The 22,569-nt window shown below is 51.5% G+C and overlaps 3 protein-coding genes across 3 annotated transcripts; 1 reads left to right on the top strand and 2 right to left on the bottom strand.

The window, feature by feature from the left end:
• Window positions 1-411: 411 nt before the first annotated feature.
• On the top strand, window positions 412-4,742 carry LOC100907401 (signal transducer and activator of transcription 5B-like). Its single transcript, XM_018639725.2, has 6 exons — window positions 412-417; window positions 1,258-1,473; window positions 2,010-2,466; window positions 2,622-3,925; window positions 4,009-4,256; window positions 4,373-4,742. Exons 1-6 carry the CDS (start codon window positions 412-414, stop codon window positions 4,500-4,502), a joined length of 2,361 nt encoding a protein of 786 aa, XP_018495241.2. The 3' UTR covers window positions 4,503-4,742.
• A 1,704-nt stretch (window positions 4,743-6,446) lies between these two features.
• On the bottom strand, window positions 6,447-12,963 carry LOC100904925 (signal transducer and activator of transcription 5A). The gene is made up of 6 exons (XM_003737625.2): window positions 12,844-12,963; window positions 11,292-11,510; window positions 10,597-11,071; window positions 8,919-10,207; window positions 8,394-8,647; window positions 6,447-7,156 (listed from the first exon to the last, which is right to left on the bottom strand). The coding sequence occupies exons 1-6, from the start codon at window positions 12,847-12,849 to the stop codon at window positions 7,048-7,050; spliced, it is 2,352 nt and encodes a 783-aa protein (XP_003737673.1). The 5' UTR covers window positions 12,850-12,963; the 3' UTR covers window positions 6,447-7,047.
• A 6,231-nt stretch (window positions 12,964-19,194) lies between these two features.
• LOC100907258 (signal transducer and activator of transcription 5A) lies at window positions 19,195-21,974 on the bottom strand. Its single transcript, XM_029111649.1, has 4 exons — window positions 21,770-21,974; window positions 20,369-21,654; window positions 19,989-20,242; window positions 19,195-19,585 (listed from the first exon to the last, which is right to left on the bottom strand). Exons 1-4 carry the CDS (start codon window positions 21,972-21,974, stop codon window positions 19,477-19,479), a joined length of 1,854 nt encoding a protein of 617 aa, XP_028967482.1. The 3' UTR covers window positions 19,195-19,476.
• Between the last annotated feature and the right edge of the window lie 595 nt (window positions 21,975-22,569).

Here is a 22,569-nt window from a genome sequence, read left to right as displayed (position 1 = left end):
CTCTCTTCCCTCCACTGGCTGCTTCTCGATCTTCTGCTGCTGCTGCCGCCGCCACCGGTGCGCTAGCATTCAGTTCCGAGAATCGGCTGACTGAGCGAGTGAGCCGCCGAGCGACTCGCTCGCTCTTTGGCCGCCTATTTGGCTCCTGGCTGCCGGTCGCTCGCTCGCTGGCTCGGCCGACCGACCGGCCTGTCTGCCTGTTTTCTCTGCGGCTATATCCACGGACCCCTACAACTACTACCGCCACCACCACCACCGGCGCAGAGAGGAAGGCTCTCTGCTGCTTCGCTCACTGCTCGGGATTCGTGGAACCGACTGCGTCACTTCTCGGGGCTGCTTCGAGGACAGCCTACCAACGCACCAACCAGCCAGTTTATCTGCCTTTGTCGCGACTAAGCGACGAGCTTCGATATGGAGGTTAGTGTCCTTGCGTCAGCTTTACGTCAACTTTCCGCGCGGAAATGGATTCAAGTGACAGCGAGTTTCCGACAGGTCTTGGCGCGCGGATCTCACCCGACAGCTCTGATTTGGCCATGGAGACGGCCCAGGCTGAATGTGTATTGGGACCGAGCGATCGGGAGCCCCTGTCTTAAGTCTCAGTTTTTTCGTGCAAGATTATTTCTCGGGTCCGATAGCGCCCAAGGATCTTCGTGTGATTGTGCGAGGTGGAAGTGTTCTTTGAGTCCCAATCTTCGGAGAAGCTCTCAAATGTCCATCGACTGATCGGAGTATTTCATCTGAGTCAGCTCTCTCGGCTCGACGAGTGATTTCCCCATATCGCAAGTCGAACGAAAAGTTTTCCCGAATCCGGGCTCAAAGTATCTTGGAGCGACTTTCGGTTGAAATCATCTGTTACCGGAGTAGACCGCACCGGTCGAGTCAAAACCGTTCATTTCTTAGTAATCGTCATTCGCGGTGCACATCTTCGGAGCACCTCTTCCAAGAAGATCGGTATCATCCACCGCTCGACAACTTGCGTTCGTCGCGTTACGCCTGCGGCTCGTGACGTCGAGACTTCTTCACTCGATTCGACTTCTATCAATCAGCTAATCGGAACAATGGCAGTCTTGACTCGATTTCGAGTCGGCTGTACAATCTCTCGCCTCGGAGCCAGGATCCGAGTAGGAGGACTTTCTGAATAATCTCCCGATCCAGACCTTGGGCGGTGACATGGTCCAGGATATAGTTTCCTGGACGAAGCTCCACGGCTTCCATCGCGAATATCAAAATGTGTGACGAGGCCGAATAATTTCGCAGGCGAGCAGAGACTCGTCATGGGACCGACTACAACGACTGCCGGAACAGTATCGCCAGCAAATACATTCAATCTACGGAGAACACATGCCCTTGGATGTGAGAAAAGTTCTCTCGGACTGGCTGGACAAGCAAGATTGGCCTCTACTAAACCCGGATAATCCTGACATCAGCCAATATACGATCGTGTTAGCAAACCAACTCATCGCTGAGCTTGAGGTGAGCATAATTCAGATTACTAAATGGAGCTGATCATTTTTGCGCGTGATCAGCTCGATCGCTCTGATCGAGGTGCATGATCCCGAGCTTGGGCCGGGTTTGGGACCCTCCCACGATTTCTATTTATCAAATCCAGAGCTCTGGGCGAACTTTGATTTTTCCAAACCCGATCTTCCTGCAGCAGCCGAACTTTCGGAAGTTCCTGCTGGAGGGTTTCGGCCGAAACGGTCCGTACGCAGGTTTCAGACGGCACTTTCGAAGTCGCTGGAGGAAAGAGCCAAGCGACGTAGCCCGTCTTTCCTGTGAATCGAATGCCTTCTGAGAAGTCGGCAGAACGAATCGCCGCCGTAACAAGCTTACAACATTTGACAATATATATCGATGTAGAGCCGAGTGTGTTTTCTTCGGAAATGAGAAGATGACACACGGTTCCGCTCGAGGGATTCCGACGATATCACAGCGAGTCGAGTGAAATGTCCGGAATGGAATTGACCGTATTTCTGGACGAATGAATAATTCAAGCCATCTTCCTCCAGGACAAAGTAACGAAAACGAACGATACTATCAGCCGGATCAAACTCAGCGAAGCCCTGGTGGCGTTCAGGCAGAGTGTCAATACGGACCCCACATTCATGATCAGAATACTCCGAAATTGCATCATGCATGAGCAGAAAGTCATCGCGCTGTGCGAGGCATCGCTCGGTCTTAACCTCAACCCCGACCGCACCCTCGTGCTCCAACAAGAACTCGAAGAGTCTCGCCGCAACATTCGACGGCACGAAGAACAATACTTGAACATGGAGAAATTCGGCGGAACGTTCCTCTTCAATTACCAGGAGCTACAGAAGGCCAATTCTCAACTGCAGCGGATGCAGGCTTCTGGTCAGGCGACCGACTCAGCTCAGCATGAGATACGGCAATTGGAAAATCTCATCAAAGAGAACGCCAGAGAACTCGATCAGCTCCGACGGTCTTTCATAGAGAGTTTAACAGGTGGGATCGATATTCAACCTCACTCAAACGCTAAGGCCTAACACTCAGTACCATGACCCCCCTCCCCTCCCTTCGTTCCTCGTCGCGGGTAATCCCGGAGGGTCCGATGGTTTCGAAAGATCATTCTACAATGCCTCCGACATTCCTTGTTGCAGATAGCGTCCGGTTCTTAGGACACGTTGAGCACCAGATAATCGGCGAGGAGCTGCCGAACTGGCATCGCGCACAACAACTTTCTGGAAACGGTCAACCGATCGACATCAACTTCGAACGTCTGCAAGAGTGTTGCGAGTCGCTCGCCGAACACATCTATCTCCATCTGCAACATGTGGAGAAATTGAAGTATTTAGTCATTAAATTGCCCACGGCGTCTGAGGCGAGTTTCAAAGAGAGTTTCGAAATTTTGGAAACTCAGCTCAAAACGCTATTATCCGCCCTGGTGAGCGGGACATTCGTCATCGAGAAGCAGCCACCGCAAGTAATGAAAACGAACACTCGATTCACCGCAACAGTTCGACTCCTGGTGGGCGCAAAACTAAAGGAGCTCTTCGAGAAAAATCCAAGCGATCCTCCACAAGTGCGAGTTTCCATAATAAGCGAAGCGCAGGCTGTAGTTCTCGCTCGGAACAACGGCTATCCGTCTACCGATGTTGCTGGTGAAATTCAAAACAACATGGGCGCTATAGAGCATCATCATTCCTCGAGACAATTCTCAGCCTCGTTCAGAAACATGTCCCTGAAGAAAATACGCCGCGCGGACAAGAAGGGCACCGAGAGCGTGATGGACGAGAAGTTCTGTCTGCTTTTCCAGTCGGTGATGAAGATCGCCGACATGACGTTCCACGTACAGGCCCAGTCGCTGCCGGTCGTGGTCATCGTGCACGGCAACCAGGAGCCGCACGCTTGGGCCACCATCACTTGGGACAATGCGTTTTCGGAGCCTAAACGACTGCCGTTCGTTGTCCCGGATAGCGTCAGTTGGAACAAGATGGCCCACGTTCTCTCGACGAAATTCTTCAGCGCGACAGGCCGCGGTCTATCCGAGAGTAATCTTCATTTTCTCGCCACGAAAGTATTTCATAACGCGAATCTTCCGCCCGACTACGGCGAGCTATTGGTGACCTGGAATCAGTTTTGTAAAGAGCCTCTCCTGGATCGGAGCTTCACTTTCTGGGAATGGTTTTACGCCATTATGAAACTGACCCGCGAACATCTGAGGCCGATTTGGATGGACGGTCTCATCTGGGGCTTCATCAGTCGTCCCGAGGCAGAGGGCATGCTCCTCAAAAAAGTCACCGGTACCTTTCTGCTGAGATTCTCCGACTCTGAGCCCGGAGGGGTCAGCATAGCTTGGCTGGCGGAAACAGAGAACAATCAGAAGGAGATCCTGATGGTTCAGCCATTCACCGCCAAAGATTTTCAAATACGGAGCCTCGGCGATAGGATATCTGACCTCGGGGTATGTAGATTGCCTTTTCTATCTACGCGGAGTGAAGTCCAATGGAGCTGAGCTGAGAAGCTTCATCACCCCTGTCTTTTCAGAGCTTGGTGTATCTCTACCCGGATATACCGAGAGATCAGGCTTTCGGTAAATACTACACGACCCTCCAGCAGAGTCATTCTCACGGGACGAATGGCTACGTCCGGCCATTGCTCGTGACTCAGATAGCGGTTCGTCAGTTGCACACAACCGACTCAAATCCACCAACTCCTCTGCCGTTCTACAATCATCCGGAGTCTAACATGTTCGCCGCCGTTCCCGAGACCGGCTTCGGGGACCCGAACCTGCAGTAAGTTCATAGCAGTCATAAATCTCTTGGGTCTAAAACATAATAGTCCCTCCGCATGGAGATCGGTTGGTTTTCTGCCGACTTCGGACTCTTTACCGAGAGCTTGTATTTTTCAGGCTTTTCAACTTGAACGCGACAAATCAGCCCATGAAACGTCAGAGGGACGAAAGTTTCTGCTCCCTCCAGCACTCGAGCTGGCCGGAAGTGAGCGACCGAGTGGACTCCAGCGTTCACGAACAGACTTGAGATTCATTCCTACTTAAGTAAAACTTAGCCAACCCCGACGAATTTGATCGAGGCAGTAGATATATCGAAAAACGCTCTGGAGCCAATTCCTGTACATCTTTTGATAACGTGTCCTTCTTCTCGATCACGTGGAATACTGCTCGAGTAATTCTATCTCATGAAACCAGCTCCTGGGTCCGCTACCAAATTGCATTTCACATCCCATCGACGCGAGTTGCTTTCAGAAAGTGTAATGTACAGTATTGTATCAGATATCTATTGTAAATATTCTCTTCGACAATCGGCGTAATAAAGTATTATGACAGGGGAGTATTATTTCACCCGAATATGTGCTCGTCATCCTCTAGGGCTAAGTGATCGATGAGAGCGGATGTAGAGCCAATGGCGGCATCATGCCCAGGCTCCGGGACTTCAGCGAGAGAAACGGCGCGTTCCGATAGAATTCTGACGGGACCGCGCGGCGCAGCGTTCCGAAACAATATTCATCGTGGGGACCTCCTGGATAACCCCTGATCGGAGGAGGGACTTCATTCAACCGTCAAGTTCTTCTCTAGTATGGTGATTGCCTATCAAGCATGATGTTGAACCAGAGAACCTGCCATTGAGAGCAGTGGCCTCCTCTATTTCGCGAAGGAAGTCAGGCGTAGTCACGGAGGGCAAGCATGATTTTCCCGCAGGAATGACCCCGAAAACGGGGGGATCCTGACAACTCGAGCGCTCCGCGAGAGAGAACGAGCCTGCGGAAGACCATTGCTGAAGAAAATATTGAGCTTCGGTTCAGAAATGTGCAGCTGGCTATTTCTACGACGAGCACAGAGGAATGGATTTCTCGCCTAGCGGTCGGGATCAGATATCTATTCTCCCTCGAATGTAAAGATCGATTACGGAACGGGAGATATCGCCGGTCGGCAAGCATTGCACGAACATACTACACCCGCCGCACTCCTAGGAATCTGGATCTCGTCGAGGCGAAGTCGAGCTGATCCTAGATCTTCATCTCTGGCTGATTATTATTGCTGTCCTTGAGCGCCAGCCTAGGTTTCGGGAATCCGTGGGCCCGGTATTGACGAGACTCGACGCTGCCTCCGAAATTTGCCGTGAGCGATCTGGAGGTATTTCCGGCATTGCTTCATTTCTAGCGTTCGGATACTCCGGGGATTCCGTCGTTTTATACTTCGCTATTTCAGTTCTCGGGTAGAGCCCGAGCGCCTTGTGTAGTGGTCGGAATTCAAATCCTTCCGGGACGTCTGCCGGGACAGATTAGAAGAGAGGTGCTCCGCGGAGCGAGCCCTCAATCGGACAGGATCGGAAAGGGGTCAATCCGGCAGCCGCCGAGATTGATTGATTGATTTCATTTGCATTGTTCAGGAATTTGACCAGGCTAGAATTGAATCGGTGGTGTGGTGTTCGGCTCCGAGATCCACGAGCTGCGAAGGTTCGAAGCAGTCACACTCCCTCGGAGCTGATACTCCGCTAGAGGGCTTCGGGAACGCTTCTGTCGACGAGGCTCTAGGAAACTGGAAGCTTCACATCGGAGTCTTATCGAGGGTTCCTGCTCAGCATCGGGCGACCTTCATGCAGTTTCATTGGGCTCAACCCCCTCCATAGATATCGAGAGATTTTTGAACGAGCACTTCATTCGTGCTGTATGCTCAGGCAAGACAGTCGCAGACACATAATGACGCCCCAAAAATGTTCGAGCGTGTTTTATTCGAGGTATATTGCAACATCGCAAAGCCTTGGTCCTGGACACGGGATGAAGCAGTTTTCAGCGAATGTTTGTTTGTTTCAGCATAGGTTTCTCTGTCTTGGCTGAAGATCTCTGCTACAATCCCGATCTAGAAAGTAACTCAACGACTTGAGAGCTCACTGTGATCGCCGTATGGAGACCTTTCTGCTAACGGCATATTTTATGTACTTTTCTAAGGAGCCGAGATGTAGGCCTAGGTGCAACAATAATTCTCAGACCCAGCGACAAAACGGCTATGGCACGCTTCCGGTACCTTTTGGGACTGAGTTTGTGAACGACTGACGATGTGCTTCATAAACCTGAAAATAGCATTCTCCTAGTTGATCCTAAATCATGCAACAAGGGGATGAGGGAGTTGTGTCCAACAAGGGGGTGGAGAAAGAGTATCACGCAATTCATCTCACAATTCGAATCAGCTAAAATAGATGTGAGTCACCCTGCCTCAACTGACAAGCCTACTTTTCGTCTACACTCAACAATGATCACACAAGCTATTCTTGAAGCTTGAAGTCTCGTGCTGGTCCTTACATAGAGAAAGTTCGATGTCGTTCCCTTGGAACGAAGAGAGGTAAACGGTTCGGTCTAGGAGGGAGTTGCTCTAAAAAAACACACTCGAGCGTTCCCGATCCTCAAACCGGTGTTGAGACCTTAGAGTCTATAGTGGACGAAAGCTCTCATCACAAGCAGAGCAGGCGAGCTCAATATCACTGGATTCGCAGATTGTAGGTGATTTCTCAACATGAATATGTAGATGCCGGACCCAATAGAAGAATGAATGAAGCTCGCAGTCGCATCTCAACCGAGACTGTTGACCTCGCTCGCTAATGAGACTTGGACCGCGGAGAAGTCCAAGTCAAACTCGTCTATGTCGAGTAGATCCGTCTCAATCAGGTAGTCCATGAGTCTGTAAAGAAATTGTGAGTTGGATCGCGAATCTTGAATACGGTAGAAACTAAGCCGGGCTTCGACTCTTCTTCGAGTCTCTGTGGAATAGAACAATGACATCACGCACTCGGATGAGTCTGCATGAGCATTAGCGGACCGTTTTAGGAAGCAAATCGCGTAAGCTCGTCATCTTTTATTCGTTACGGATTACAGCGCCCTAGCATTTTCCGGATGCGTCAAAAGCCATGCCGTTCTCGCGCTCAGAGGAGTGAGAGAGAGCGCGAGAGAGACTCCCCTAAAAACCGAGCAGTGCAACATATAGGAGGTCCGAAAACAAGTGTCTGGTGTAACTTATGAAAATATACAGTCTGAATTTTCCGAATATCCAGTGAAAGATCAGGAACCCGTCCTAGATCGATCCGTTTGTGTTCACAGTCTGTGAACGGGCGTCTTCCCTCCTGCCGCGATTCTCCAGACAGGTATTTCGCCGGGGAATCGGAATGCAGGTGGAAGAGAGGCTAAGCCGGGACTATAGAATGGCTTAAACGCGGCGACCGAAGTCGTGAAACGCACAATGGTCGTAGGTTAACAATCGAAAGACAGTGAACTGTCCGTAGAACAGCATCGATTCTTTAGAATAGATCCCCAGTCCCGAGCAGGAGGGGGTCGATTTCAATGTTGAGCCCCTTAGACCCCCGAAGACTCGGGAAAAATAACTCGGCGGGAATTCCGGCTTATAGGATTTCGTATCACTGTATGTGGAATCAGTTCGCGGTCTCAATAGCAACAATCTTATACGTTGAATAGTCCTCTGAGATCTCTCACGAATCGCGAAATGCTTTTTTCGAGCGAGGCTTCAAGATTCTCAAAATAATAATTGTCATTTCAGTTCCGCTCGTGGGCGAGAGTCGGCGAAGTTTGCCATTCAGAAAGCTGAACGAAGTCCTCTCGCGGCCGTTTCAGCGGCTGTCCAGATTTCAGTGCAAAAAGCCTGTGCAAAGAGAGTAGGGTCGATAATTAGCTCAAAACACTTGGGATGACGCACCGGTTCACACAACCCACCGACGGGGAACAGGGTTCAACAACGACACGCGCACAGGGGACTTTCTTCGTGGATTCCCCTCTCGGACACATCCGACTCCTCCTCCGAGCATGCTTGGTCAAAACAGCTTCGGCGGAGCATGCAGTCCGCCTTGCTGACTGATCGGGCAAAATCTGTCAGCAGGAATTTAGCGAATTGAGATCGGGGCACTTACTCAATTGAGTTGGGATCGTACGACCCGTCGTTCCTCGTGAGCTGCATGCTGTTCTCGACTGCACCGTAGTGAGACGCCGGACTGGCTGCGTTCGAATCGAAGTATGACGGCTGATGCATCCCTGGCAGCTGGGTGACGAGAAGAGGCTTCACGTAGCCATTCGCCGTGGCCCCATTTGATTGTTCCACTGCGCTTGTGTAATATCTTTGGAAAGCTTGGTCCTTCGGTATGTCGGGGTAGAGATACAAGAGGTTCTGAAACGGAAGAGATCGGTTCGAATACATCGCCCAGGATCACCTAGAGGGGAGCGGCGAGAATCGATCGAACAAGGACGTATCGAGCTCCTGACTGGGGAAATCGATCGGGAACAGGACTCGACGTTCCATTTCCTGAATGAGCTTATCGTGATCTTGACGCATCGACAATGCCCGTGAGGACGCATGCATTATCCGATCACGTATCCAGCGTGCATGCAAGAGGGAACAGTGGGAAAAAGTTTTTTCCATGGAAAAATCCTCCCCTCACCTTGAGATCGAACAAGATGTCGGCAAGACTGCGGATCTTGAAGCCCACGGAGGTGAACGGTTTGATCATGAGAATTTTCTTGAGACCCTCCTGCTCGACGACGTACGCGATTGTCAATCCTCCCTGTTCAGAGTCCGAGAATCGCAGCAGGAAGGTGCCGACCGCCCTCTTGAGCAGCATTTCCTCCGCTTCCTGCCTCCCGATGAAACCCCACACGAGTCCATCGACCCACAGAGGTTTCAGATGCTCGCGAGTCAGCTTCATAATCGCATAGAACCATTCCCAAAATGTGAAGTTCCGATCCCGGAGAGGCTCTTTGCAGAACTGAGACCACGTGACAGGATATTCCCCGAAGTCTGCACCGAGATTCGTTTTCCGGAGCGCTTTAGTTGCCAGGAAATGCAAATTGCTCTCCGAGAGACCAGCGCCAGTGGCCGCGCGAAACTTCATGGAGAGAACTTGAGCCATTTTTGACCAGGGAACTCTCTCGGGAACTTGGAACGGTTTCCTCAAGCTGTCGGAGAACGCATTATCCCAGGTGATCGTCGCCAGTGCGTGAGGCTCCTGATTCCCATGTACGATCACCACGACGGGGAGAGATCGCGCCTGCACGGCGAAAGTCATGTCGGCGACTTTGATTACCGACTGGAACAGGAGACAGAACTTCTCGTCCATCACGACAGATTCGCTCCCTTTCTTCTCGGCTCGTTTGATTCCTTTGAGCGACATGTTCCGGAAAGAAACCGACAGCTGTTTGGTTGCTTGGTGGTATTCCATGGCGCTGATGCTGTTGAGGATTTCCCCGGAGACCTCGTTAGTCGGATGTCCCTCGTTGCGAGCCAGATTCGAAGCTTGCGTCTCGCTCATGATCGACACCTCCACTTTCGGGGGTGACATGTGAACGTTCAGTTGCCCTCCGACAAGGAGGCGAACCGTAGATTTGAAGCGTGTATTCGTCTTCAACACCTGAGGTGGCTGTTCCTCAATCACGAAAGTCCCGCGCACAAGTGCAGACAGTAGCGCCTTGATTTGTGTCTCCAACGAGGAGAATTGTTCCTTCAAAGACGGCCCCAATGTGGTCGGTATCTTCGTGATGAGCAACTCCAACCTCCGAACCAGCTGGAGATGCTGCCACGCCAGTTCTGCGAGGGATTCGCACCATGCTTGAATTTGGTTGAGATTGCTCTCGAACTGTAGCCCGTTGCCCGCGAGCTGTTGTAGTCTCTGCCATTCCGCCAGATGTTCATCGATGATGAGATGCCGCAGACCGTTCAAGCATTGCAAGCTTTCTGCAAAATGAGACATTTTCTTTCAATATGGCCATCTTCGCACGCTCCGTATACGAGAGCAGATCTCCTCGAGGGCGAGCACGAGGCGGAGGTTGAGGATGAGAGGAGACTCCGGGGAAGAGTGTCAGAGAAAAAGATTTATCGAGAATGACGGGTCTCAAAGGGGGATTGTGGTCTGAGTATCGAATGTTAATATTAACCAGAACGCTGGTATTAATTATATCAGTATTATAGTATATTAATTATACTATATTAATTATATCGTATCGGATGTTGATATTAACCAGCACGCTGATATTAATTATATTGGTATTACTGATTATTACTATTCGGAGGGAGGGGTTCGGACTCGATCCTGATGGCCTGTCACCGAAAAGCCGGAGACTTACTGCTGAGCTTGTCGAGGAAATCGAGTCTCTCCGAATGTAACTCATTCGTCTTAGCGTTGATGAGTGCCTCGAACTGCGAGTATTCCAGCTGAGCTCTTTGCACCGTTTCGATCGGCTGGTTCGAGTCGCGCAACTGCTGGAGTTGTTCCGCCCGCTTCCGGAAATTCTGATACGGAAACACGAACGCTTCTTCGTCTTCATGCATCGCCTTGATTTTTTCCTCCATTCGCTGACTCTCGAGACGTGAAGCTTCCAGATCCTTTTGTATTGTCATAGCTGGATCAGGCCGGAGGAGCGTTGCACTCTGAGCGAGCGTTTCGTCATTCATCCTGAATATTTTCTCCTCGCTCAATATGCAGTTCCTCAGCACACACATCAGGTAAGCCGGATCCTGGACGTAGGCTAGTTTGAGGTTGTTCAAGTGCTTCGCGAGCTCATTGCGGACAGCCGGATCGAGCGTCCTGGTGGCGTGTTCCTGCAGAGAAAGGTCATCAGCTCATTCGATTTACGATTCGCGCGTCAAATACGTAAGAGAGCCTTCGAAGTATTCCGGGCAAAATATCGTCCCGCCTCGGCTACTAGTGCTCCAGACCTATCGGTGGTCTCATCGTCGGAGAGACGATCGGCAGAGAGGGATGTATCCGGGCAGAAATTCGATAACATCCGGGTGACCTTTCTCAGGCCTTTCGACTCACCTCGAGCACAGAAAAGAAATCATTGGCGAGCTCCAACATATACTTCTTCACTTCGGGGGTTTCCGCAACTAGAGATTGCCAGTTCTGTTTATCGATCCAGTCCGAGAGTGCCTTCCGGACCTCAATCGGGAAGCTGAGGTTGCTGTAGAGTACCAAGGTCTGCTCCTGGTACTCACATGGGAGCCGCTGGATGCGATCCCAACTCGATGTGACGGGCATCTGGAAAAAATATTTAATTTTCTCATGTCTTTCTGGTCTCCAGCGCATGTCGCGACCTCATGAGATCGGGGAGACATCTGCCAGGCTGCTTGACATCGCGCCCTGTCGGAGCTCACACGAAAACGTGAATGCGGAGAGCTACACCCGACGCGTACGAGGGAAAAATAGGGTTGGTCAAAGCCGGCTGCACCGATGGTGATTCACCCTCGAAGCTCCCTGTCCTCGATAGAATGTGTTCGCAAGCGACAGGGATACCACTCGTCGGAACATTATCGTCCATCTATCTCGATAGACTGTACTCTTCCCTGTACGCTAGCACAGCGGAACCCAATGGAGTTTCCTTTTCCCGAAGTGGCCACATATGCTGAAGTGAGCGGCTAAAGTTTCTCGAAACGCGCGAGAAGCCACCCAAATGTTCATCCAATGACAAGAGATGACATAACTGTAACACCTACGCTGAACCACATGGTGGCGGGACCGACCGTTCCCTGAGCGATCCTCGTCACTTATTGTGCTTTCGAGAAACTCGCCGCTAACCTCGAGTCCCGAGACTTTCTCGACGGGAAACTCATCCGATGAGGTGGGGGCGGAACAAGGGCGCTCGAGGACAAGGGGCGATACGTCACTTGCGAGTTCCAAGAGATTGATGTCGCGACGATTCTCGAGATGTCGATGGGGAGTTCGACCAGAAGTGCTGCAACTAGCGCACCGAGGAACCGATAATCACACCGCGAGAGATGTCCTTGACGTGGCAGGGAAATAGACTAAGAGTCTCTCGATCTCTTGTTGTTCGTGGGCACTCTTGCCCTCGCCATTTTCTCTTTCAATAACAGAGAGCCGGGTGGCGATTGAACCGACAACCGGCTTCCGACCATAGCGCCAAGAAGGAGCTCAGCGTGTACTTGTCACAGCTCAGGATCATGGGGTTTCATCCCGCTTCGGGACACCTCCGGAACGCTCGTCAATGTGCCCGTTTACGGTTCCCGCTTGTCAATGTCACTGAAATTCGTACGAACTTGTGTACTTGACCCAGCGCACCGAGAGACCGAGGAGGAGACAGTCAGAGACGCCCTTGACGTGATCGGCCATTAGATGGGAAGTCAGTCACTCGATCCACGCTTGACAGTCACTGGGGATCATCTTTCCAGTATCGCACTCGACGGTAGAGAACAGGATAGAGATCAAAGCGGCTATCAGCTCTCGACAAAAGCTTCGACCAGAGGCTTTCTGCGCACCTGCTGCTGTTGCTCTGACTCATAGAATCATATCCCGTTTCAGAACACAACCTGAACATTTGCGCTAGGAGTCGGTCTGTTCTGAAAGATCCTCTTACCTCCATGCCGCTGCCAGTACACCGGGCGATGGCTGTCCTGGAAATGACGCGGCCGCTTCCACGAATTCCTGGCCAAGCGGAGCCTTACGAGCCCTGTATTGAGGCAATCATAGACAACTCCTGGAACTGAACGTCAGCGCCGCCAAAGGCGGAGAGGAGGGGGCCAGCATCACACCGTCGACACTCAGACCCGCACTCTCACCCAAACTCACATACTTACCACCACCGCCATGACCACTGTTGCCTCTTCCTCCTCCACCTCTTTGGCGCAAAAGTGCTCTGGGAGAGGGTACCCGGGATACGACGAACGGGTCCCGCAAAGTTTGAAAAGTTGCTCGTGAACTGTATGGCATCAGTGGGTTTGGACTGAGAGATGGATCGCATCAGATCCTGGCTCCGAAAACTCGGCTAATTCGGTCATCAGCTTGACAGTCTGCTATGGTCTCAGACAGCCCACTAGACACCTATCGTCTGGGAAGAGCCGCTCTAATTCCTCAACAACATGACTCTTATTGAGCTCCTGAAGTCGATGAGGACTTCTTCAGGACTTGCGGCTGCCATTGAGAATCGCATTCGAGAGAGCAATGTGGAGTAAGGATTGAGGAAATAGATTCTTGAATGATTCGTCCCTCTCCCTAGTGATGAGTCCCCAGCTTCATCAAATACTTCCCGGAGCTCACCAGAAAATGCCCGCGCACCGATGAAATTCCCCCCCGCCACTCCATCAACTGCATGACACCGATTGCTGAACCTCAAGGTGATCCTCCTAGGCCCTGGGACGTCACTGGAAGGGGAGGAATAGCGGAGCTCGGATGAGAAGATTAGGACTGATTATCACAGGGAATCTCCCCGCGGTCGACCCCTGTGCCTATGCCCCTTCCCGGAGACCGAGAACTATTGTGAGATGGCGCGACGGCTCCTCCGAGCCGGATCTGTTTTTTCGGATGACATTTTACACTCTATCTTGTGCGGCGGCTCTTGAGTGTGCGTACATCTACCAGTCTTTCTGAGAGTCATTTTACAGATTCCATGGAAGGGCTGCACGGTCACTTAGTGCAGACCTTACTCGATGAGTGATGAGATGTACGAACCCGCGAATGGTTCCCGGGAGCGAAGATATTCAAAGACAACCGCGACGCTCATGGATACCTGAATGATCTCGATGGACCCAGTTTCTAGTTATCAGCAGCTCTGTGGAAGCGCCAAAGAGAGTTCTTCTCGCACTCGTTCCGCCTCGGAGCCCCAGGACAAGCAGTTGTCCGTGAAGAGAAGGAATCGACAAGGAAGAATCTTCGGGCGGGGAATCATCCGAGACTCAGAGAAGAGGACTGAACCTCATTCATTCGTATGAGTTTGCAGCAGAGGTTCGCGGAGCTTCGCGTTGGAACTCGAAAAAAATTCGAGATGGAGGGGCGGAGCTGTGCGTCCCGCCGAGCATTGAAAGTCCCATAGACTCAATGCTTGAGCGCCGCGGCGCGCCACGGCGCTCGCTTCCTCATTGAGTCAACATCGACCGATGATAGCGTGTCCTTGTCCGGGGTCTGATGTCTCGGGGTAGAGATAGAGCAGGATTCGATTTCGATCAAGTCTTTCGATTTATCATTCCTGCCTGAGAGCTGCTGTGAGGTCTTCAGTAAGCAGACTATCGCGGGGTGTGCGAGATGAGAATGATTTGATTCGAAATCGGACACCCGGTCGGCGATTCGACGGATCTGCGAATCTTCCGCAGAGGAGATTCTGATATTGTGGATCTGTCGTTACCTGTCGGTCACGTTCACCCACAAGCCCCCTCGGGCTTCGGATGCGGGGTCGAAACCCCGACCGGATGTACCGACAGCCGGCTTCAAGACTTTCCCCTGAGCTTCAAGTTGGTCGGCGGTACTTGATGTGGCCACAACCACCCACAGGGATTTGAGGTGCGCCTGAGTCGGATTCATGATGACATCGAACAACTCCCAGAATATGAAATCACGGTCTGGGGGGGGGTTTCCACAGACGTAAGACCAGATGAGCGATGAGTCCCCTCAGCCTAGACCTGATCGGAATGGGGATAGAACTTCTCCTCACTGACGCTCTCGCTAACTCTGCTTTCGGGCCTCCTCAGTTTTCCCCAGCGACATGCCCGGAAGCGAGACAGCGAGCTGCCTTGAGGCGTCACGGTACCCCTGACGTTCCTGGTAGTCCGACACGGAAGCTTCTTCGAAGCTCGCCATTTGCAGCATATCGTCATTCCTAAATATCCTCTGGAGCATGGGTGTCTGCGATCATTCATAGATCCCGGAGATTCTCTGCTCATTCAAAACGAAGTCTCGTAGGAGAGGAATAAGCGTAGGCCTATCTGAGTGAGTTTAACTCCGAGCCTAGTCAGGACGTCGATGAACGCGGTCGATTGGTAAGACGAGCTGTGAGCCGCCTGCGGCAGGATAATGATTATATTCAGCTACCGTGCGATAGGTGACAGATCCGATTTGGATTCCCCGCCTTACTCGGACCTTGGAAGGAAGTAGCTCCCCCTTCAAGAGCAAGCTTTGATACCGGATTCGCTCGGGTAGTCGCCGCGGACTTCCCCCACGTGAGATGACGTATACCTACAACTGATTGCAACAGCCTCATTTCGCTCAGTATTCGGGAGGATCCTCTCCTCGATATGGGATGCCCGTCCTAGACTCCGAGCGCATCCGAAAATCGGGCGGAATGGGACTGAACTGTCCTGCGGGCCCACTTCCCTCGCGCACTGAACTATCAGTTGGAATAGTACAATGGAGACTTCCGACCTGAAGGATGGTATAGGGCTCAAGGGTCAAAAGGGAGCGGGAACTAGTTTCGCCATTTTTTTGAACCCGGAGGTTCTCGCCATTCAAGACATCAGTGGAATTAGGAGTTTTCTCTCGCCCCTGCTTATGGCTGACAACATCTCAGACGAGGAGGCCTGCAAACGGAAATTATATGAAAAGTTTATTCGAGAAACTCGGGAACCACGCCGATCGATTTGGAGGAGTCCGCTAACAGCTTGACTGCAGATGAGAGGAATCGAGAAGCACAGGACGTCACGCAGGAGGGATAGGGTACCACGCGGGTTTGATTAGAAACTCCCCACGCAGACACCTCCGGTTACTCCCCTAATCAGGTCTATGCAGTCAAGGCGCAGCATCCCTCGCTGCTGAATTATTGTAGGATGGAGGCCTCGGGGCGAGGTGGTAAACGGAGCAGACTCGCTGCTTCCGATAAGTTTCATCCGTGAATTGTAACTCTCGCTTCATTGAGTTTGGGCCGTTCGCGCCCTTTGAGCTGTCCACGATTGTCATTGCGAGACGCCGGATCGGATCAAGATATTCGTGATTCGTGATTCGTCTCGAAATGCCCGCGACCGACTGGGAATCTCCGGCCTTGATAGCTCGAAACTGATAGCGGCAGTCGGCTGTCCGACGCCTCATTCTCTCTCGTTCGATCATATCAAGCCGAATCCGCGATCAGTAGCTTTCCTGGAGCAACCTGCTCGTATACTTTACATATTCATGAACGGAAACGAACGTATCATCTCAATATTCACAGAATCAAAATCCGGAGCGCACGCGAAAAGAAATGATTCCGATCTCTCCCCATGCATATGTAGAGCTAGTTAGATGGACAAGTGAAAATGTTTCGTGAATTGGAATCGGGGAAGCGGATGGAGGATGTGGCAAGTACTCCCTTGACAAGTCTTGCAATGAATCTGTGGAACGGTCCTCTCCACCGGAGCTCCCAAGTTTAGAGAGAAGAATGGCGTAGTAGTTGTTTCGGGAGCGACATATGGGCGTTCAGCCGCCCTCCGAGGACGGGGCGAGCTCTGGATTTGGAGCGTGTTTTGGCTTCCAACACCTCGGCAGGCTGTTCCTCGATTACAGGAGACCCGCGCACAAGTGCAGACAAAGACTGCTCTATTTGTGTCTCCACCACAGAGAATTATTCCTTCTTCGAAGACGGCCCTAACTCGGTCGGTTCCTTCTCTATGAGCGACTCGAGCCTCTCAACCAGCTGGAGGTGCAGCCATGCGAGCCCAGCGAGGTATTCGCACCATCGAATCTGAATCGGTTGGCATCGCTCTCGAACTGTAGCCCTCGGCCCACGAGTCGTTGAGACCTCTACCAGTCCGCCTGATTTTCTTCGATGATGAGATCCCTCCGAACCGTCTTACCGGTGCGAGGTTCCTGGGGAATGAAGTCTCGACTCCCATGTGGAAGTTCATCCAGTTGACAATCGGTAGCTCAATCCTTACGGCGACCTTGGAGTCGATTGTCGGAGCGTTCCCTATTTCGAATTGAAATCGCCAAAATCGGATCCCAAATCACGGACAGCTCGCTAGAGCAAGCGTTGGCCCCCCCCCCCTCGCAGGCTCTCGCCTCTCCAGGAGAGCTTCCGTGGAAGCGAGGAATAGGGCAGAGTCACGAAGCTAGGATGAGCCGTTCCATGAAAACTGTCCAGAGGATTGAGCTCGGATTTTGCAACTCTCGCTTTCATCACGCTTATGACTCAGGCATTGCAGCGGTCATTCCTGATTTGATTGAAAAAAAATCATGCAAGTTCTCGCTGAATGCAACGCTGATTCACCGCATGACTACGGGAGGAGGAGGAAAAGGAGGGCACCCCCTTCCATCGGAGGGAATAAAGAAGACAAGGAAAGGTGAATCCTGATCGTGGAAGAGCTGTGGACACTTGATTATGACGGACGACGATTTCGGAAGGGCGGTCCCTAAGCTTCCCGGATAGGGGACAAACCGATCGACCGGATCCGGTTGACTCGGGTCATGGCGGGACGTCTCCCCCAGCATCGCGGGTCCGGGCCATGATAGGTGAATGAACACTCGTCACAGCTTTGTTAGACTCATAGCTTCTCTCATGACGAGCGCCGTATTATTACTCGTATCTTACGTCATCGAATCCATGGAGCGCCGTCCGCGGACGAGCGCGATTAAACTCTTCGAATAGGTGGATAACACTTAACTTGAAGGACTTATGTCACTTATCTCACTAGGGAAGTCGCGACGGCCAGTCCCATCACTTTTCGCGAGGGTATAGTGAGTCCCGCTTCCGGAATCGATCATGCGATGTCTTGCTAAGAGCTAAGTCGTCAGTGTATCCGATACATGGATCCGAGTCCTGTGGGAAGGGACTGGTCAGCAACAGAATTATAGTGAACCTGAATGAATATGAAGAATCCGCTGGAAAACGTTTTGCGAAACAATGCTCCGATGCGGATAGTTCCAGACCGCGAGCTGTAGAGCGCTATCCGCTGCAAAACTCGAACGACAATCGAGATACCAGAGTTTCAACGGAACAATCTCGTACTGCGTAGCAATTGCCAGCTCTGGATGACCGAACCTAATCGCGGTGTTTCTCGCCGAGTTTTCATGGTCAGATGCTTAGGCATCGACTATGAAGCTGAGATTGAGACCCCAATGGACTCGCAGAGCTGGGAGGAGACGATATCGACTGATCGTTGGGAAGATCTCGACGGTAAAGTAGCGGATCCATCTCAAGTTCGAATCGATCAAGTCCGGTCGGCGGCGTGAATGAGGTTTCTCTCTCTGTCTATATGGCAAAGTCATGATCTGACAAAGAGCCTCATGGTCCTCGATGTCGACAACTGACGGGAGGCGGCAGGGATCGGAATCATGGAGCTCCGATGCCATCGAGAACCTCATTCGGGGTGAGAAAAGAACGATATCTCTCTCTCCGTAGGTACCCGTCTAACAGAGAGAATAGGATAGTCAGTCTAGCAATATCCCAATAGGATTTCTTGTCGCTTGATAGTCGAGAGCTCGGGAAGCTTCCTCCCCCTAGGAGACGCGAGACGATCATCTAGTAAGCCAAGGATACTCGAGCTGCGGAGAAATCCAAGTCGAAATCTCCAAAATCCAGAAGATCCGTCTCAATAAGGCAATCCATGAGTCTGAAACAGGAAGAATGTTTCGATTCGAATTTCCTTTCGGTACTTTCAGTTGGAGCCTCAACCTGAGATTTTTTTCGGAATTAGTGGAAGCCCCCGAGTTCCCAAAAAGGTGCTCAAAGATTTTCGCTGAGATCTACGCAAAGTCATCTAAAAGTCGACCACGGCTCTCATAATACTTAAACCCCGAATGCATCATGCATGAGACTACAATGGTTAGACTGTCCATCGTCCAAGCCCAATGCGAAGCCTTCCGTAAGCGCTCCAACTTTATTCTATGTACAACAATACTTCCTCCCAACCGAGCTCTGGACAAAGCCCCCAGCTCGAGACTGATTGGAAAGCCCCCCGCCAATCCAGATAAAACGGGTCGATTGCGCTGACCGAGGACGCCGTAGAGTATGAACAATCCCTTTCTGGGGTGAGTTTGTGGTAGGAACACTGCGGAAAAACTTTTCGTCGATCGGCAATCGACGACGACGCGTCGAACGACGCATTGGCACTTGAGTCGCGAGAGGACGAGTCCAATCGTCATGAGAAAAATTGGAAATGATAGATTCTCCCGTAAACAGTCCAGGAAAAACATGTAGCTCTCCACAGGGACTCTTCGACATAATATGTAGTCGTCGTCTTCCCCTTGAGATCTTGGAAGAACGCGCGGATTAAAATGGGCAGCTAAGGGGCTGTTCTCAAAAATCACAGTGCTCTCAAGTCTGATCGTGCCCGACATCGGCGGTAGCTTGCCAGTTGGACACCTGTTGGATGAAGTCCTCCCGTTGTCTTTTCAGCGCTTGTCCGGGGTTCTGTGCAAAAAGCCTGCGTGAGAAGAGGAGGGTTGGGAATTAGCTTCGACGATCTAAAACAAACACCGAGGCAAAATTTTCCGCCAGAGAGGCCCAGCCACGAGGGATGAACTCATTGGCGAAAATTTCTCTGGCGCATTCCAGAAACTCTCTGAGAAACGAATAAGACCTGACCCTGTGACTAATCTAGATATATCTTTCCATGCGACATTCTCATTGCGTCGGCCCATCACCGATATGCGTCAGCCGATCAAATCAGGAACACCGGGTACAAGTCGAGAACGTCATTCACTCGCCGAACTCTCATGCTGCACGTGCAGAAGCGATTGAGGAATGGGGTTCATGTGCCAAGTCATGCAGAAAGGTTCCAGAAGTTCCGGCCATGTGAGCCGTTCAAAAGGAGAAGCTCAACTCACTCCATAGAGCTCGCATCGTACGATCCGTCGTTCCGCGGAGCATACATGTTGGACTCCGAAGAAGCGTAGAACGATGCTGGCGTTGCCGGATTCGAGTCCAGATGCGACAGATGATGGATACCCGGTAGCTGAGTTATGAGCAGCGGCTTGACGTAGCCGTTGGTGGTGGCTCCGTGCGAGATATCCAGACTTGAAGTGTAATACTTCTGGAAAGCTTGATCTCTCGGTATATCGGGGTAGAGGTACAACAGGTTCTGAAATAGAATCGGTCACGCGTTATTACGTGACGCCACCGGGAGACTCGGAAAATAATTTCGTCTCGGACGAGCGATCATGAGGCTGTTGTCATGAAGCCTCATAAAAATATCGATTGTAGATACCTGTAGATCTGACACTCGGTCAGCGAGACTGCGGATCTGGAAATCTTTCGCAGAGAAGGGTTGGATCATAAGGATCTCCTTGAGACCCTCGTTCTCGTTCACCCAGGCGATTGTCACTCCTCCCAATTCGGAGTCCGAAAACCTCAACAGGAACGTGCCGACAGCTTTCTTCAGCAGCATCTCTTCGGCTTCTCGCCGACCAATGAAACCCCACACGGCCCCATCGACCCACAGGGATTTGAGGTGCTCCCGAGTCAGTTTCATGATTGCGTAGAACCAGTCCCAGAAAGTGAAATTCCGGTCGGGAAGAGGTTCCTTACAGAACTGAGACCAGCTGAGCAACAAGTCGCCGCAATCATGTCCTATGTTGGGTTTGCGGAGAGCTTTCGTCGCAAGGAAGTGGAGGTTGATGTCCGAAAGTCCAGCGCCTGTTGAGGCGCGGAATTTCGTAGAGAGGACCTCGGCCATTTTGTGCCAGGGGATCCGCTCGGGGACGAGGAAAGGTTTCCTCAGGCTGTCGGAGAACGCATTGTCCCAGGTGACCGTCGCCCATGCCGACGATTCTTGATTCCCATGGACAATGACGACAACCGGAAGGGAGCGAGTTTGCACGTAGAAAGTCATATTGGCCACCTTGATGACCGATTGGAACAGAAGACAGAACTTCTCCTCCATGACACTCTCGCTCCCTTTCTTTTCGGCCCTCCTGATTTTCTTCAGCGACATATTCCGAAACGAGACAGCGAGTTGCCTCGTTGCCTGATGGTATTCCATGGCCCCGTAACTGTTGAGGATTTCCCCGGAAACCTCATTTGAAGGATAGCTCTCGCTGCGCGCTAACGTCGACGCTTGGGCCTCACTGATGATCGAGACCTTCACTTGAGGAGGTGACATGTGAACGTTAAGCCGTCCTCCGACAAGCAGCCTCACGGTAGACTGGAAGCGGGTGTTCGTCTTCATAACTTGGGGAGGCTGTTTTTCGATGACGAACGAGCCGCTCACGAGGGCGGAGAGGATGGACTTTATCTGGGACTCTAACGAAGAGAATTTCTCCTTCAGGGAGGCTCCCCCCGTCGTTGGCATTTTTGTGAGGAGCATCTCGAGTCTCCGAACGAGTTGAAGGTGCTGCCAAGCAATATCCGCCAGCATTTCGCACCACTCTTGAATCTCGTTTAGGTTGTTTCCGAAGGGCTGACCGTTGCCGGCGAGCTGTTGCGCTCGCTGCCAATCCGCCAGATGTTTATCGATGATCACGTGTCGGAGCACGCTGAGACGCTGCAGGCTATCTGAAAACAAATCTATCGAATTAGAACGATTCTGCAGTATCCTATTGAGTTTTTCGGGCAAATCATGAACGATATGATAAGGTTAGACGACCGCCAACGGAAAGTTAACACTCACTGCTGAGATTTTCTACAAAATTAAGTCTCTCGAGATGCAGCTCTCTTGCTCTCCCTTTGATCGCGCTATCGAATTGCATGACTTCTTGTTGAGCTCTTTGAACGACTTCAATGGACTGATTCGACGCCTGTATCTGCTGAAGATGAGTGGTCCGCTTCTGGAGTTCTTGGTATTGGAACACGAAAGCTTCCTCGAAGTTGGTCATCTGCTTAATTTGTTCCTCCATCTGAAGTCCTTCGCCTCGAAGCTTCTCCATGTCTTGCAAGATATCCAGCGGCGCATCCGCAGCGAGAGAATTTGAGTTTTGAGCGAGCGACTCTTCGTAGATTCTGAAGATTTTCTGCTCGTTCAGAATACAGTTCCGCAGGAAACACACCAGATAAGTCGGATCTGAGGTGTAGTTTAATTTGAAAGCACTCAAGGCTTCGGTGAGCTTCATGCGGGTGGAGACATCCGGCGAATTTGTCGCATTTTCCTACGATAGAATGAATTCCAGCTCTCAACCTGTCCTCCTCGGATCGAAAAAAAAATCCATCAAAACAGAAAGTATTCCTACCTGAACAGCGTTGAGGAAATCATTTGCCAGCAAGGGCATGAAGCTCTGCACTTCTTGGGTCTCTGAGCTCAGCATTTGCCAATCATGCTTGTCAATCCAATCGGCGAGCGCTTTCCGAACCTCGAAGGGGATGTGCTCTCTGTAGAGCAGCAAGACCTGCTGCTGGAGGTTTTCGGGCAAGCGCTGTATACGCTCCCAACTCGACATGACTGGGGTCTGCAAAACGTCCTCACAATGAATCTCC

The sequence above is a fragment of the Galendromus occidentalis genome, unplaced genomic scaffold, assembly GCF_000255335.2.
Source record: "Galendromus occidentalis unplaced genomic scaffold, Mocc_1.1 scf7180000075584, whole genome shotgun sequence".
Taxonomy (NCBI): domain Eukaryota; kingdom Metazoa; phylum Arthropoda; class Arachnida; order Mesostigmata; family Phytoseiidae; genus Galendromus; species Galendromus occidentalis.
Note: the sequence above shows the minus strand (reverse complement) of the source record. Positions and strands in the feature narration are given on the sequence as shown.

What these genes read in the sequence shown, in the direction of transcription:
- LOC100907401 (XM_018639725.2), top strand. An exon ending in TTTCATAGAGAGTTTAACAG is followed by an intron (nt 2,467 to 2,621) that starts GTGGGATCGATA and finishes TCCTTGTTGCAG; the next exon opens with ATAGCGTCCGGTTCTTAGGA. An exon ending in ATAGGATATCTGACCTCGGG is followed by an intron (nt 3,926 to 4,008) that starts GTATGTAGATTG and finishes CTGTCTTTTCAG; the next exon opens with AGCTTGGTGTATCTCTACCC.
- LOC100904925 (XM_003737625.2), bottom strand. An exon ending in ATTTCTTTTCTGTGCTCGAG is followed by an intron (nt 11,072 to 11,291) that starts GTGAGTCGAAAG and finishes CTTTCTCTGCAG; the next exon opens with GAACACGCCACCAGGACGCT. An exon ending in TTTCCTCGACAAGCTCAGCA is followed by an intron (nt 10,208 to 10,596) that starts GTAAGTCTCCGG and finishes CTCATTTTGCAG; the next exon opens with AAAGCTTGCAATGCTTGAAC.
- LOC100907258 (XM_029111649.1), bottom strand. Translation starts at nt 21,974, where the DNA reads ATGACCAACTTCGAGGAAGCTTTCGTGTTCCAATACCAAGAACTCCAG. An exon ending in TTTTGTAGAAAATCTCAGCA is followed by an intron (nt 21,655 to 21,769) that starts GTGAGTGTTAAC and finishes ATTTGTTTTCAG; the next exon opens with ATAGCCTGCAGCGTCTCAGC. An exon ending in ACCGAGTGTCAGATCTACAG is followed by an intron (nt 20,243 to 20,368) that starts GTATCTACAATC and finishes ATTCTATTTCAG; the next exon opens with AACCTGTTGTACCTCTACCC.